Below are 15145 nucleotides of genomic sequence, written 5' to 3'. Positions count from 1 at the left end.
AACAGGTCATTGGAGAAGGCGTGTATGATGATGAGAATGGGTATATGATGACGATGAAGATCAGTGCAGATAAACGTTGATATTGAAATGCGACGGCAATGTCGTATGTTAATGGAAAAAAAATTGAATTTAGAATGAATTTGAGAGCATAATTAATGTTGGGCAAGACTATAGGTGTATTATCTATGTCCGGATAGCTTAGAGCATAAGGCTGTCGTACGGAAGATCGCGGTTCAAATCTCACTGGTGGCAGTGGGATTTGTATCGCGATTTAAACGTCGGATACCAGTCGACTCAGCTGTGAATGAGTACCTGAGTCGAATCAAGGTAATAATCTCGGGCAAGCAACATGACACAATCCTGTAGTGTACGGTTACGGTCTTGAATGAAGTGCTCTAACACACTTCAAGGCCCTGATCCAATATGGATTGTTACGCCAACGATTATTATCATTATATTAAGATTATATGTGAATAAATTATAACAGTAAAGGAACAGAAAACTGGCGATAGCCCAAATTACCCAGGTTAAGAAAAAGATTTATATTGTAAAGATGGATGTAATAGGATTTTGTTATTATAAGAGTTTCGCGAAAGTTGATGTAGATAATACAAGACTGTTAATGGAATAATATTAGGTGGATGAGTTGTTATATTATTATTATTGTTATTAAGACTTATGTATATATGACAAATCAAAAGCAATATAGCCTGCAGAGAACAACATATTTTCGTGTCATTCGGCCTATTGGCAAAGAGGATCATATTGACCAGGGCTTTCTTCATGCGGCAGGATGTTTGAACATTTTCAGATGGCACGGCCATTGCTCCAATAGTGAATCTGTGAAAGCACTCAAGACTACGGAAGTAATAATCAATGGTCGATCGTATCACAATATTGCTTTGTCACAACATCGTACAGTTTGCAATATTACTGGCAGTATTATGTAAATTTATAAACAAGTCTACGTGCAATTGAGTTCCATGTACGGCGGTGTATTTACCAATAGTAACTTTTCACCAGTAAGCTCCTGAACTAGTCAAGGTCTCCGGGGATCTAGCAACATAAAAAGCCAACTAGAGTTCTCGACTGGAGAGATTTCGAACGGAAATGTCGATTTCTGAAGACCAACGGACAGTTAGGGAAAGTTAATGTATATTAGTTAGGGAAAGTGAGAAAAATATACAGTGGTCAAAACTGGAAGCAGCTGTTTTATTCCATGATTGGAAGCAAGGTAAAATAATAAGAAATTGGTTTTCAGACTCCCCTGGGGTTTCTCATGTGACGGGACACATCGGCCCAAGGTAATATCGCGCCCGAAGAGCAGTAAGGCGGCACTGAGGAACACCATCGTTGCAATTAAGGAAATACCCGCTAACAGACATCAAACCACCTGGCAATTTTTGTTGAATCAACATTTGCATTTTCGGGTGCTAAAAATTAACCAATTATGATTCTGGCAGTTTTTAAAAATATTTGGAAAAACGCGATCAATTAACGTAACGTGATAAAGCCATTTAAATCGCTAGCCATCGCCATCGCAAATATCGAGTTGTTGCCTAGAAAACTCATGGGCTGAAGGATCGTTTTGAAGACGCGTACGTATATTTATTTTAAGGGATAACTTCTGTAAATTTCTCCACAGAAAAGAACTTTCCAAACATGCATTAATTTCATCAGCTGGAGTCCGTTTAGTCTGTTTCAGATAAAACAATTTTTCTGCGTCATACAAATTTCTGTGCCTGTCTCATATATCATTTAGGCAAATGGCTGAGTCGGCATCAGACATCAAACTGACAAATGCCTACGCCGGATAAATGTCTGTTTTGGACAAAACCTTTTTCTGCATCAGACAAATGTCTGTGTCTGTTTCCCATATCAGTCAGACAAATGTTTGAATTGGCATCAGACATCAGACAGACAAATATCTACGTCAGACAAATGTCTGTTTTAGAGAAAATTTTTTTCTGCATCACACAAATGTGTATTTGCCGTGTGCATGACACCAGCAAACAATATACATACAACAGATGCCTATACGCACCTATGTAGTTGTTTTCGCTCCCCCAGAGAAATCCGACGTTGACATAAAAAATCATAGCTCACAAATGCGTACAAAGATTTACTGTCGGATGAGCCCTCTGTGTCTGATCACAGAATAATCACATAAATCACCTCCTAAACTATAAGAACTCTTAAATTTTAGTGATATTGAGATATTTAATTCGGCATGGTATTGACATTTTATCTCTTAACGACTAATTATTTGACACGAAAGGAGTAACTTTGACCTACTACAGTTTTGTTAATAAGAATACGATTTCCACCAAACTTTCTAGTATGATGGTTACCGTAACGGAGAGTATTTTGAGGGCTAGATACCATGTGGATGAGCCACCACAATTTTTGCAGATTTTTCGGTTGGGTAGTTTCTGGGGTCAAGCAGTGCACTGCAGGATAGACTGTCGCGGAATATAACTGTCTCGGGCCAACCTATCTCTTTTTAAGAGTGAGCTGTCTCTCCTCTAAGGTGATGGGTGGTTTTCCAGGGACCAAGACCGTTAGTGAGTGGTAATAACCACACCCTGTACGAGGTGACCTTCCCATTAGAAAACGCTACGGATCTAGATTGAGGAGTCGAAGAACACCTCCCCAATCTAAGGAGTGTGTGCCCATTGGATAGTTTGCAGTCGGGGTTAACTAGCTGTATTCGAAAAGAGCCTCACTGATACCTGGTCGCCTCTGTGAGTGAGTTTGATCTTACCGTGCTACAGGGGGCTATGGCACGGCGGACCTCCTAAACATTATACTCGTGGGAATCAAATGAGTAATGTTAGAAAATAAAGACAACTACAATTAAACAAGCGGTACCTCGTACCACACGCAAACTGGTTAACCAGTCAGAGGCACATCTCCGAAATACTGATGGCCAGGTGATTATATCCAAGAAAGGAGAAGTTGGGACCTTAAGCAGTAGATCCAAGGTCAACATTGGTATAATGCGAGGACTACAACCAACAAACACCACTGCTCAAAAGCAGGGACAAGCAAAAGCACATCTGAGATCAATATATCAGACGCCAGGAAGGAAATAGGTCTCAATGGTACCTGCGTTATCTGAAGGAATGTCTGAAACTATAAGGGGCCCTTAAGAAGACTCAGGATAGACCTAAGCCATCTTTATCGGAGCCAAGAAAGCGGAGATTAGTCTGCATGAAGGGAATGCTCTCAAAAAGTGCAAACCTGATCCCAACAGGGGTCAAATCAGGAAACTCGCCGCCATTAGCTATGCTAGTGCGGTCAAGGGCATTCGACTGGCCTTGCTGCTAAAAATGTTTCCCGAGCACAGATTCTTTCGTGAGGAGCAGGAAACTATCAAAGACCTTGCCGTCATGCAGATTTGCAATGGATGGACTGCGAAATTTGTGTTCACCGGGATACGCTTTCGACCAGGTTATATACTGGTGGACTTCACGACGGAAGACACTGCAGAGTGGCTTAGGTCCATACTTCCTAAATTGCCAGGCTGGGAAGAAGCAGAACTCTCAACATGTGCTGGGGGTGATATATTAGGAGCACACATGGTGACAGTGTTTCTCCCGAAAGCCACAACAATAGCAATTGCCAGGCTGGAAAGAAAATCTCATGGGCCTCCTAATCGCTCAGAATGAGAATCTCCATACGCGATTATGGAAAGTTTTCAGAAACAAGGTGTAGGCCTAGGGTAGATTCCTCACGATCGGGGTAGATGACCGATCCCTGGTGCGACGGAAGACACTGCAGAGTGGCTTAGAACCATAGTTCCTAAATTGAAAAGCTGAAAAGAAACAGAACTGTCAATATGTGCTGGGGATGATATATCAGGAGCACACATGGTGACAGTGTTTCTCCCGAAACTTACAACAATAGAGACTGAAGATCTCATGGACCTCTTAATCGCTCAGAATGGGGATCTCCACACGCGATTATGGAGAGTTTTCATAAGCAAGCTCGAGGGCAAGGGTAGACCCCCCACGATCAGGGTAGATGACCGATCCCTGAAGGCAATCAGACGCCGGAATTGTCATATCAACTATCAATTTGGCAATATACCTGTGTAGGTGCACAGGGGAAAAACACCGGGTGAAAAGCATACCGATGTCCCCGAAGAACTCACGAAAGCCATAGAAGCGGAAAGGATTGGATCAGCCAGGGAAGTAGACCTGTTGCCCAGTGAAGAGCAGAAGCTGGGGGACTTAGACTCAGATCTTCTACGTCTTAGGGGGACATCGTCGCACAGGAAAGCGCCATGTCGGAAGAGGAGGGTGATAGTCCGACAGTGGAGAAGAGCTCCAATGACCAGCACTAAGATAGCCCGGAGAAACATCCACCATACGAAAGCTGCATCTGCGGTAATTGCATGGGCAAATTGCAAGGAGAGCATTGGCATAGTGCTGGGTCAGAAGGCCTGGGTGTACCGGGGGTAGATTCGCGGTCGACAAGGAGGAAGCATGCAGCTAATTTGGGACTTCTCTTGTGAAAAACTAAGAGCTTGCATAATTTAAAATATATAAGTCTTAAAGTTCCTGACCGGAGACCTTGTAGCTATCCATGTCTCACTGGAAGCTGGGAGGAGCACTCGAGAAGCAGTCGTGGCATCGGGCTACTTCCCAGGAGATGACATCCGGGTTCCACCGGACCTAGTCGCTAAACTGGTGAAGTGCTGTGAGAAGAGGGCGTTACCACACATAGCGACACCAATCGAAGAGGTGAGTACCTTCTTGAATTTATACTTAGCAATGAGTTAGAAATATACAGGGTGCGGCAGCATAACTTCCTTTTTTCAAAACTCAATAAAAACTATCGTATGCATCGGAAAATATTTATTTATTTTTTATAATGTAGGTACATGTCTAAAGTTTTTATTTACATTGTTTTGAAGATCAAATCTGTTAGGTGACGTCCCCCATTCTCCATACATTGCGTAAACCGATTTCTGGCGTTTTTCATGACTCTTGTTAGCATAGCAGGTGTTATGTTGGCAATTTCTTCTTGGATGTTGGTCTTCAAATCTTGTAGGGTTCTTGGACGGTTCACATAAACACCGGAGTTAAAAAGACCCCATAGAAAAAAATCACAAGGAGACAGATCGGGAGAGCGTGCCGGCCATTCCAAATCGCCTCTAATTGAGATAAGGCGCTCTGGAAAGTGTTCCCTCAAAACAGCCATCGATGCTCGTGAAGTGTGTGCTGTTGCACCGTCTTGTTGGAACCAAGTGTGCCCCAAATCCAAATTTTCTAGCCGTGGGAAAAAAAATTCTGTAGCATGTTTACATACCGGTCCGAATTCACTGTCACTGTAACCTCATTTCCCTAAAAAAACCAGGGACCAATAATTCCAGCTGAGGAAATTGAACACCACACTGTGACTTCGGGTGAATGCAAAGGCTTTTGATGCAATTCTCGAGGGTTGGTGTCAGCCCAGTAGCGCATGTTTTGTTTGTTAACCAACCCACACAAATGAAAATGGGCTTCATTGCTAAAAAAAACAATAGCACCCTCGGGAACGACATCAAGAAGAAGCTCACACGCGTTCATCCGAGAAGTCACGTTCTGAAAGTTCCTGCACTAGATCATCACGAAGAATTCTTCTCACAGAACGATCGGATAGTCGGTAGGCAGATGCGTGTTTGCGCGCAGAACGCCGTGGCGATCGCAACATTGACGCTCTCACTGCTTCAATGTTCTCAGGTGATCTAACGGGCCGAGGGACTCCAGTTCTTCCTTTTGTCGCACTTGCAGTTTGTTTGAATGTAGTGACCTATGTAACAATTGATTTGCGGTCTGGGACGGGAGCCAACGGGTCTAAATTAAAGGGATTCCGAAATGCACGCTGTGTTGCAATAACCGAACATCCGCTTGAAAAGTAAACCTCAACGGTAACTGAGAGGCGCGCATTTTAAAAAAGGAAGTTATGCTGCCGCACCCTGTATAACTTAGGGAACACTCCAACAGTTGTGACCAGCAATAGACAAGAGATAATAAACATAAATCTAGGAAATACTCTAATGAACGGGCTGGTCAGGAATTGGAGGGTGTCGGATGAGCGCTCTATGTCTGATCACAGAACAATCAGATTCGACATTGAGGGCAACTCTGAAGTAAAAAGAATAATAAGAAATCCCAGGAGAACGGATTGCGATTCCTGTGGAACGTACCTGATCAACAACACGACTCAAGAGGGCGGTGACAGGAGCGAACTGGAATTAGAAAAAATGGTGGAAAACCGCAACACAGTCGTCATTGCTGCATATGAGGCTAGCTGCCCGGCTAAGACAGTTAAGTCATCAAAGGATGCACCTTGATGGAACAGGAACCTGGCGAGAATGAGAACATGGATACGGAAATTCTTCAACCGGGGACTGGCCGAAGTACAGACATGCACTGACTGCGTATAGCAACGTGATCAGTTAAGCAAAACGGGAATTCCGTAAAGGGATCGAACAAATCACAGAAGCAACCAGGTTTTACAAAGTTGTAGCCAAAGACGGGGCAATCTCTTCTGCCTGTTTGAAGATGGAAGATGGGACATTTACCAAGAATGGGGAGGGCAGAATATATCTGCTTCTCCGAACTCATTTCCCGGGGTCCTACAGCAAAAGAGGTATGTTCAGAAGTTAGGGTAAGGTGGATGGTGGAAAGTTTTAAACCACTGAAATCACCCGGAGTAGATGGCATTTTCCCGGCACTAACCCAGAGAGAACTAGGAGTCATTTTAGAGTCTCTTCTGAGGGTAGCAAGGGGCAGCATAGCACTGGGAAATATATCAAGGACATGGAGGCGGGCAAAAGTGGTCTTTATTCCGAAAGCGGGTAAAACGAATCCTTTTCATCCTAAATCTGTCAGACCCATTTGCCTAATATCGTTTGTACTCAAAACGGTGGAGAAGGTCATAAACAACTATATTAGAACTAACGTTCTAAAACGTAATCCTCTACATCAATGTCAACACGCCTACCGGGCAGAAGGGTCAACCGAAACTGCTTTGTATTAGCTGGCAGATGCACTACGGGATGCCATAGAAACAAAGAAAATAGCACTGTGTACGTTTTTCGATTTCGAAAAAGTATTCGACAACACATCGCACACAGAGATACAAGGCGCCCTGAGCCCTAAAGGAGTGGGAAACACCCTGGCTTGCGTGTGTATCAGTGGGGCAATGAGGACATATCCAACGGCATCCCTGGAATTCCTTTTGGGATCAATCCTTGTCCATATGCACATTTTGATGCAGGCAAGGATGGCAGAGTCTCAGTGAGACGGGGGCTGACTAAATCGAAAGACGATTGATATTTTTTCCAGGTGGTATCCCGAATTATTAGTACCAAGGGATAGCATGACAACGAGGTTTCCCTTTGTTAAGAAGTTTGAAACACGGTGAAGTAACAAGGCAAACTGACATACGGCTTAAACCAGCAACTGATTACTTGGTACACTGATGGAGCGAATGCCAGGATCATTGGTCCCAGCAAAATGTACTTGGAGCCAATGGATAAGCACACTGGCATATTCCAGGCGGAAATGTACGCCACAGATAGATGTGCCACCTTTAATCTCAAAAGGAACTACAGGCGGCAGAACATTGCCATCCTCACCGACAGCCAAGCAGCGATCAAGGCACTTAGGACACATCAAGTGAACTCTAAACTGGTATGAGAACGCTTTGAGGGACTGAATACGCTCGGCTCGTTCAACAAGGTCTGGATACTCCGGGTGCTAGACGCCTTACGAAAGTTGAACTTGGTAAGCTTTCGCGCGACAGGAGAGTGGAGTCGGGATATCTAAGCATGGAACTCGAGAGCAGGATGATGGGCGTCAGGAGCAATGTAAGGCGGGGCATGATGGGACTGGGAAAGGCAAGGCACAGGAAGGTTAGAGAGAACAAAGACAAGAGTGAGATCTAAGTGGTTTCTAGAAAAGTTAAACTGGAGGGCGGCACAGATGTACATGAAAATCTATAAACCGTTAAGGATAAGAGGATGAAAGGAAGTGAAATGGAACAAAACGATTAACACCTCCGATAATCTGTCGAAGAAATCCTCGTACAGAGAAAGCGAGCTGAGGTAGGAAAAATATACACACGATATGATAAAGGGACATACGTTTGGCGGAATGAGGAAAAGACGATTTCGGTACGAAGAGAGGACTTAAGAGCTATTAGGGCACCTTCGCCGGTTGCCTTGCCAAGCGCAGCACAGTCTCTGCCAAAACGAAAGAAATAATAACTTCCGAGGAGCTCGGAATCTAAAATTCTGTCATCCAAACAGGTTTCAGGAATGCAGACGACATGATATTGGAATGCTAAGGCAGACAGTTTGAAATCCGACAGCTTGGTCCTTAGACCCCGTACATATTGATAAAACATTGTAAAGTTGTCAGAATCATTTGAGTTCAGCGAGGCAAGCGCAAATTGACTTCGCTTTGCTTCTGATATACGCCAGAATTTCTTTATACGTGGTAGAGTACGCTAACCTCGGCACGAAAAGTTGTTTCGGCAGCGAGGCTACATTCAGTTGGAACCACTCGGGCTGTATGAGATCGGGAAGGCCTGCGATTCAGAGGTGGTGGGCGTCGATAATGCACAGGAGGAAGCGTGTGGTATCGGTAATGCAACGACAGGAGGACAATCATCAGAAGTGCGTAGCGTAGCCGATGCTGAGTATGGAACATGTCCCTCGGATAGAGTGTGATTTTTAAGTTGGCTAGCGGACGTCGTCAGACTGATACTATCTTTTATAGACGCAGTGGAACAGTTCGTGGCAGAGAACTAGCCGATCGGGGCGACTTAGATATGGCACCAGTATTGTTGGCCGTAGTTGCCGGCAGGGTATAAGCAGAGCCTGTCAGCGGCGTCTCAGGAGCTGAGGCGATGCTGATGCTCGATAAAGCAGTAGCTTGAGGGAGCAGAATTGATGGTGATTTTGAAGTTGCATGTTGAATCGACGCTAAATTCGCCATGTGTTGATGCAGTAGTTGAATTATATCAGATAGCGTGGTACCGCAGCAGGCGTTGCTTCGATAGGTAACGTTCGGTGAGAATTTTGCGCAAATCTCTATGAACACAGAGGGAATCCTCAAACATTTGGCGTGGAAACTCGTACCACAGTATCCATCGCATTCTGAACAAGTCGGGAAACCGGAAGCTAGACGCTTAGGTTTTGTGTATTTCTTTTATATAGAGATTTGAGTGTGCATTTGTCCTATAAGTATGTAGCACGTCATATATGCATATATTATGTGAGAATATCCACTTCCAAGTGATATTGACATTCAAAGTCTTGAATTTGCGTAGAAGCGACAGTTTTGACCTATTATAACTTTCTTAGTAATAGTGCGATTTTCACCAAATTTGGTAGAATTATGCTTTATGGTGTAGCCGACATTATTGTGATTGTGATTTGTGATAGTAATGTACTATTATAGTAATAGTTAGTTATAGTAATGTACTATTATTAACTTTATTTGAACAGGTATCGGTATGGAGGGTATTTCGGAGCCTAGGCACCATACAGTGGCAGCCCCCCGATATTTTTCAGATTTTTCAATTGGGTAGTTTCTGAGAATGGGTTCGTTAAAAAAATGACCACTTTCAACCCCCCGCACTCCCCAACTTTTGAACAAAAGTCAAAACTAAGACCGGCTTCGAAAAGTACTAACCGAGACCTTTAATTTGATACCCCACATGACTATATTTGATGAAAAAAAAATGTACACCCTCCTTTTGCATGTATGGGGACCCCCCTTTAATTCGCCGTAAAAGGATGTAACTCACTATATGCGTGAGCGTTCACAGTTCTCACCTTTCTACCAAATTTGGTGTCAATCGGTATAACCGTCTCCGAGAAAAATGCGTGTGACGGACAGACAGACAGTAAACCGATTTTAATAATAATAATAATACACAAAACCTTAAAAATTAGAGCGAATAGATTCCGGCTCCTTACAAATAGCATACAGAGTGCCATAAATCGGCAAGAAAATTGTCATAATAAATTTGAAAATGAGTTGAATACAGAGCCACGGAAGCTAATGACGCGAAATGTGATATAGTTATATAGTCTATCCCTAGCAGAATGAAATAGGATTTGTTCTAAGCGGAATCGAACCTCGCACCTAATGCACAATAGGCAAGTTGTCACAATACCACTTACCACTCGTGATCTACTCGACTACGACAAAAAAGTCACAAATCGGTACACTTATACCACTTTAGGGTAATTGTCCGGGAAACAGTAATTACAAAGTTGGATGCAAAATATTGTTACCGGAACAAAATTGTAAGTTCCGTTTCACTTGCGCGAGATATTGACACAACGCACAGCACTAGGTTAATCGGGAAAAGGCTCAAAAAACAAGGTAAAGGGAAACTGCAGAATATTCGCGATAAAAGTTCGTGTAACACGTCCATTCGACTCGAAGTTTGATTGTAGAATCTGGGAGAACACTTAATACCAGATGCAAAGTTGCAAGATTTGGAAGTAGGGAATATATTAAAATTCCTAACGGATATAGGCTTCTTCAGATGCTATATTAATAGGTACACTATAACCGGTAAAAGGGGCACAATAGTTCTTTAAGGACGCGGTGAGACTTCCTCTTAACAGAATAATAATAATAATAATGGGTAGTTTTTGAGGATGAGTCTTCGAATAACTGTCTTTTTTCGGACCCCCGCCCCCCTCTCCCTTTTGCAAGTAATGTAAAAACCGCCTCGAAAAGTAATAATCGAGGGTTTTCATTTGATGTATCACATTTCAATATTCGGTGAAAAAAGAAGTTGCACCCCTCTTTTAGGTCTATTTGGACCCCACTTAAGTTCAACGTACAGCAATGCACGGGGTGTGTGGGAGTTGGCAGTTTCCACCTTCCCACCAAATTTCATGTTAATTGGTACAGTCGTTTCTGAGCAAAGTGTATGTGACAAACAGTGCACCGATTTTAATAAAGTTTTGTTTTCAACAAAACCTTTAAAAAAATTAAATTAGCTATTTGTAACACAGTCTTCTTTCGAAAAAAAAAAGCAACAAAAATTGTATACTGACAAGCTGCCCCTGTTACGATTGCAACATAAACTCAGCATACCTGCGAAATGCACCCTTCATCAATGTTATTTTCCACCCTACACTTCCTTTGAACCCCCAGTGGCGAATTATCAACCATGCAGATCTTTCTGGCCGGGAGAATGTTTAAGGGAATAAGCATCCCTTAGAAGATTAAGGTCGATGCATCACGAGGATCTACGACCTCATGGAAGTCTGGTTTAGCATTGCAATTCACTGTGGATGTCTTCATATGTAGCCGGTTCTTTATTGTACGCTAAGTCGTAAGAAGTCGAACAGAAGAAAATAAACTATATAATGAAAACTGGCATGTTTTTATCATTCAGTGGCAAAGGAAATAGGTAAAATTAACTCCCTTATCCATAGGTTCTCCGCCCCTACCGAACCCTGGAAAAAGTGAATTTAGGCGAAGTCCTAGCAGGAATCCAAGGATTTCCCAAAAAAAGAAATAATAATAATAATAAGTTGCATTGTTCCACAAATATTTTCTCTGGCTTCCAGATGAGGAGCGTAACGACGCTGAAACGTCAACGCTGAATTCTTATTATCGGCGTTCCTGAACCGGCTCTACTACGGGCCTGGTACCGTCACGTTATGAGTGCCGACTTCTAAGACCAATGAAGGGGACATACAGCCCACGGCATCGTCGTCTAAATATTTCCCAAAAAGCGGACACTGCAATAATTAGTAGTCGAATCAAAAGCTGCAATATATTTATATACCTTATACAATAGGGTGTTGGTGGAGAAAGTCCCATATGATGAATTGATCGACGCCTTCGATGCTCTGACTTCCCTGTCAGACTAAGAATATTGGTTTTGCTGGTGTTCATGATGGAGTATACACTTCAGAAATCATTGTGTTCTACAGAATCATCCGCTACCCCGAATAGAGCAATCACAAATGCACTTCAGAAATCATTACGTTCTGCGGCATCTTCCGTTTCCCCAACTAGAGCAATAACAAATTCCCTTTTATCACGGCGTACATTACGTTAAACTTCCTGGAATTTCGCCCGGCATCGGAGTTCGAGCCCGTCACACCCGCCATCACTCGCAGCGGTCAACAAAGCCTTCAATCCCTTCTGCTAATCGATCCGCTTCCACAGTTCCGCAGTCAGCCAGATTTTATGATGCCCCCTTGGGACGCACCCGACGATCTGCGTAGCACCTGAGAAAAAAGTATTTTTCATAGCAGCCCCATGCTCATCGATATTTTCAGGGGGGTTACTACATGTATCTACAGTATGATCAGCGTGATAGCTCCCTCACTGTCGAGCGACAGTTGAATCAGACATCGATAGTGAAATTGGGAGGTCGCAGCTCTCCAACCCTGGCGGACACAAAACGTAAGCGAAGGTAATGATCCTTTTCGAGGACGATATCAGTGGCTCTCTTGTTATGCACATCCTGTTAACGTTTTATGTACTGCTGATCAATGATCAATCTGATTGCTCGTATGGTGTCGGTCAGTTGACCTGCAGAATTCTACAACTTATCATCATTATCTTAACAATCGCCAAGGTCGTGCTTCCCCACCACATGCCGGAGCAAGGTGTTCTACGCATGGATGATCTATCCATTACGATATCACTTTTATGAAGCCTCTCTTGAACTGCGTGTAATTGGTCAGCTCCACTATATTGAAACTGCGTTGGTACATACAATAGTACAAATAACTTGAACTGGAATTTTTCATCCAGAGACCGGCTCCCAGGTGAAGAGAACTCGCCTTGCGGTAGCTGCCACGTCTAGAGTAAAAGAGCGCATTGTTGCAAGGAGGAGTACTCTCCGGGGTCTCACCATTTTACTTTGCTTTCATCCAGAATGTCCAGCTTATATAGTTGGAATTCTCGCTTGGAAAAAGCGAGGATTGTGGGGAGCTTCGATGTCGAACGGTGTGCGCACATTCCAGAAACCAATCATAGCTTGTTTTCAAAAGCTATAGGTCGTAGTCGTGCGATCAGTCCCTACTCGAAGCTAGCCCACAAATCTTTATCCCTTGTAGTTGCCTTCTACGACAAGTAGGGAACACTACAGGTGTATTCTTAAGCCCCAACTCACAGGGCAGGGGTGATGCCTGACTGCTAAATATACCCTCATCTCTATTATGTAGATATTTTGAATGTAGAAAGCTATTTACCATTTACATTAACAAAAAGTTAACAATGAGCACAAGCACAACTGCCTTCTTTGATACAATTTCAACAGTTCCCAGTAAAGTTATTCTTAGCGCTGAAGGAAATTTAGAAACTAGGTAAGATGCATAAATGTATTACATAATAACTTGTAGTTTCCAATGAGTTCAAGGCAAATTCAGGGAGTTTTTGAAGGATAATTATAATATGACATTTTTAACCAATGATGGACTGGGGGGGGGCAATGGAGGAAAGATAGCTCGATAATTATAAATATTTCCAGAATGGAATTAGTTTCTATCAACGAATTTCCGTATATCTCTAGAATATTCGCAGGGGCTATAAAAGAGTTCGAATCCCATGTGTGAACGTTATGTGTAATCTAGAGAGGTAAATCCTCCGTAATATTGGCATACTATTTGAAATCAGACCAATTCTTTATCAATTCTAATTTTTGATTTAATGTATTGAGACTTATTGTGTGTATGTATATTACTTTGAATAGAACATCACTCACCCTTTTATCCACATTATAATCTGGGCTATGTTTGCCATCAATAATTGGTTCGTCCGCACATAGAATATCGAAACAGAAACCCTCAGGAGGTTGGTATTGATTGTAGAGTACACCAGTAAATAAATTAGAGGATTTTCCTTGATTTGCACTAGCTTGCCATATCATTTCCGCAGTTTTGGTCTTGAGACGTTGCCTCTTATCTTCATAATCTAAACGTCCAAAGAACAGACCGTCGTAACCCATATGAGCAAATATTGAAGCCATTTCTCGAGAGTGTCCAAAAGGATCAATTTGCCAACCAATTTTCGGTCTTCCACATATTCCAAAAGTATCATTCAGTCTCCTAAGAAAATTTAATTGGCGGTAAATTAGAGAAGTATTAGAGTTGAATCTACCTTAAAGCTTAACTTACCTTAAACCCCAAGAAAATTGATCAATAATACTTTGATAATGAGCTGTCGCTTCGTCGTTCATGCTCCACGCCCCCCCTATAAATTCTAGGCGACCTTCGTTAACTAGTTGCTTAACTTGGGCTTGAGTAATCTCATCTTGTTCTCTCCACCATTTGAAGAAAAAGGCTGACTCAACATATATAAATCTGTTATAAAATATGATCATGGAGAAATGTAATAATGTCTATATTTGAATTAATACCTTTTTTTAGGATCCTTTAGTAACTCTTGCACAACTGAATCTATAATATATTGAACACCAGCTTTTTGGATAAGAGTCTGGCTACCATAATAATATTGATCAACTGTCTTCAACCACCCTACATCATCGTGTGTATGTGGAACTAAATGAACATTCAATTTATCAGAGGCGGGTTTTGGACAACTCTGTAATATAAAGAAAAAAATTATAGTCATAAACATAACATCATTAAACGAATTGTTGTTGGTTTTGGTTACGGAACTCCGGAGACTGTACTTTCGATTATTCTTTGGTTAAGTTTAAATGTGTACATAATATACCAGTCAAGTGTGATTCTGATTTATTTCTCTTCGAATCAGTTGACCCAAAACGAGCAGTTCCTTCCCCTTCCAAAACTTACATTCCCAGAACAGCATGCGGATAACTAATAACTGAAAATATTCAATATACTTTATAACATTTCAGCAGAAAAGAAGCCTGTATTACAAACAAGTGATTTGAAAGGGATGCTTATCTCTCTAGACTAGTGCAAAAGCCGTATGTAATCTCAGAATAACTGCACGTGAAATTGCAAAATACGGCGTACCAAAATATGATAACCGTGTTTCTCTCCAAAGTCTGAAAAATTCACTTTACGCAGCAAGATGTAAGAGAGCGCCAAGGACCGAACACCTAAACAAGTCGGGAAACCGGAAACTGGACGCATTAGGTATTCAACATTTTGTATTTTCTTATGTGG

At 42.3% G+C, this 15145-nt stretch overlaps 1 protein-coding gene across 3 annotated transcripts in view; it reads right to left on the bottom strand.

Annotated features, from left to right (window-relative positions):
• Positions 1–15145, bottom strand: part of LOC119651041 (lysosomal alpha-mannosidase) — a 153959-nt gene that overhangs the window by 100714 nt on the left and 38100 nt on the right. For all 3 annotated transcript variants that reach the window (XM_038054360.1, XM_038054359.1, XM_038054361.1), the window contains exons 2-4: positions 14407–14591; positions 14165–14350; positions 13753–14095 (exon numbers count right to left, since the gene is read on the bottom strand). In XM_038054360.1, the coding sequence (XP_037910288.1) occupies positions 13753–14095; positions 14165–14350; positions 14407–14591 (714 nt within the window). The remainder of the gene's footprint in view (positions 1–13752; positions 14096–14164; positions 14351–14406; positions 14592–15145) is intronic.

Source organism: Hermetia illucens, chromosome 3 (genome assembly GCF_905115235.1).
Source record: "Hermetia illucens chromosome 3, iHerIll2.2.curated.20191125, whole genome shotgun sequence".
In the NCBI taxonomy this organism is placed as follows: domain Eukaryota; kingdom Metazoa; phylum Arthropoda; class Insecta; order Diptera; family Stratiomyidae; genus Hermetia; species Hermetia illucens.
The sequence above is the reverse complement of the archived record's forward strand: the minus strand, read 5'-3'. Positions and strand labels throughout refer to the sequence as shown.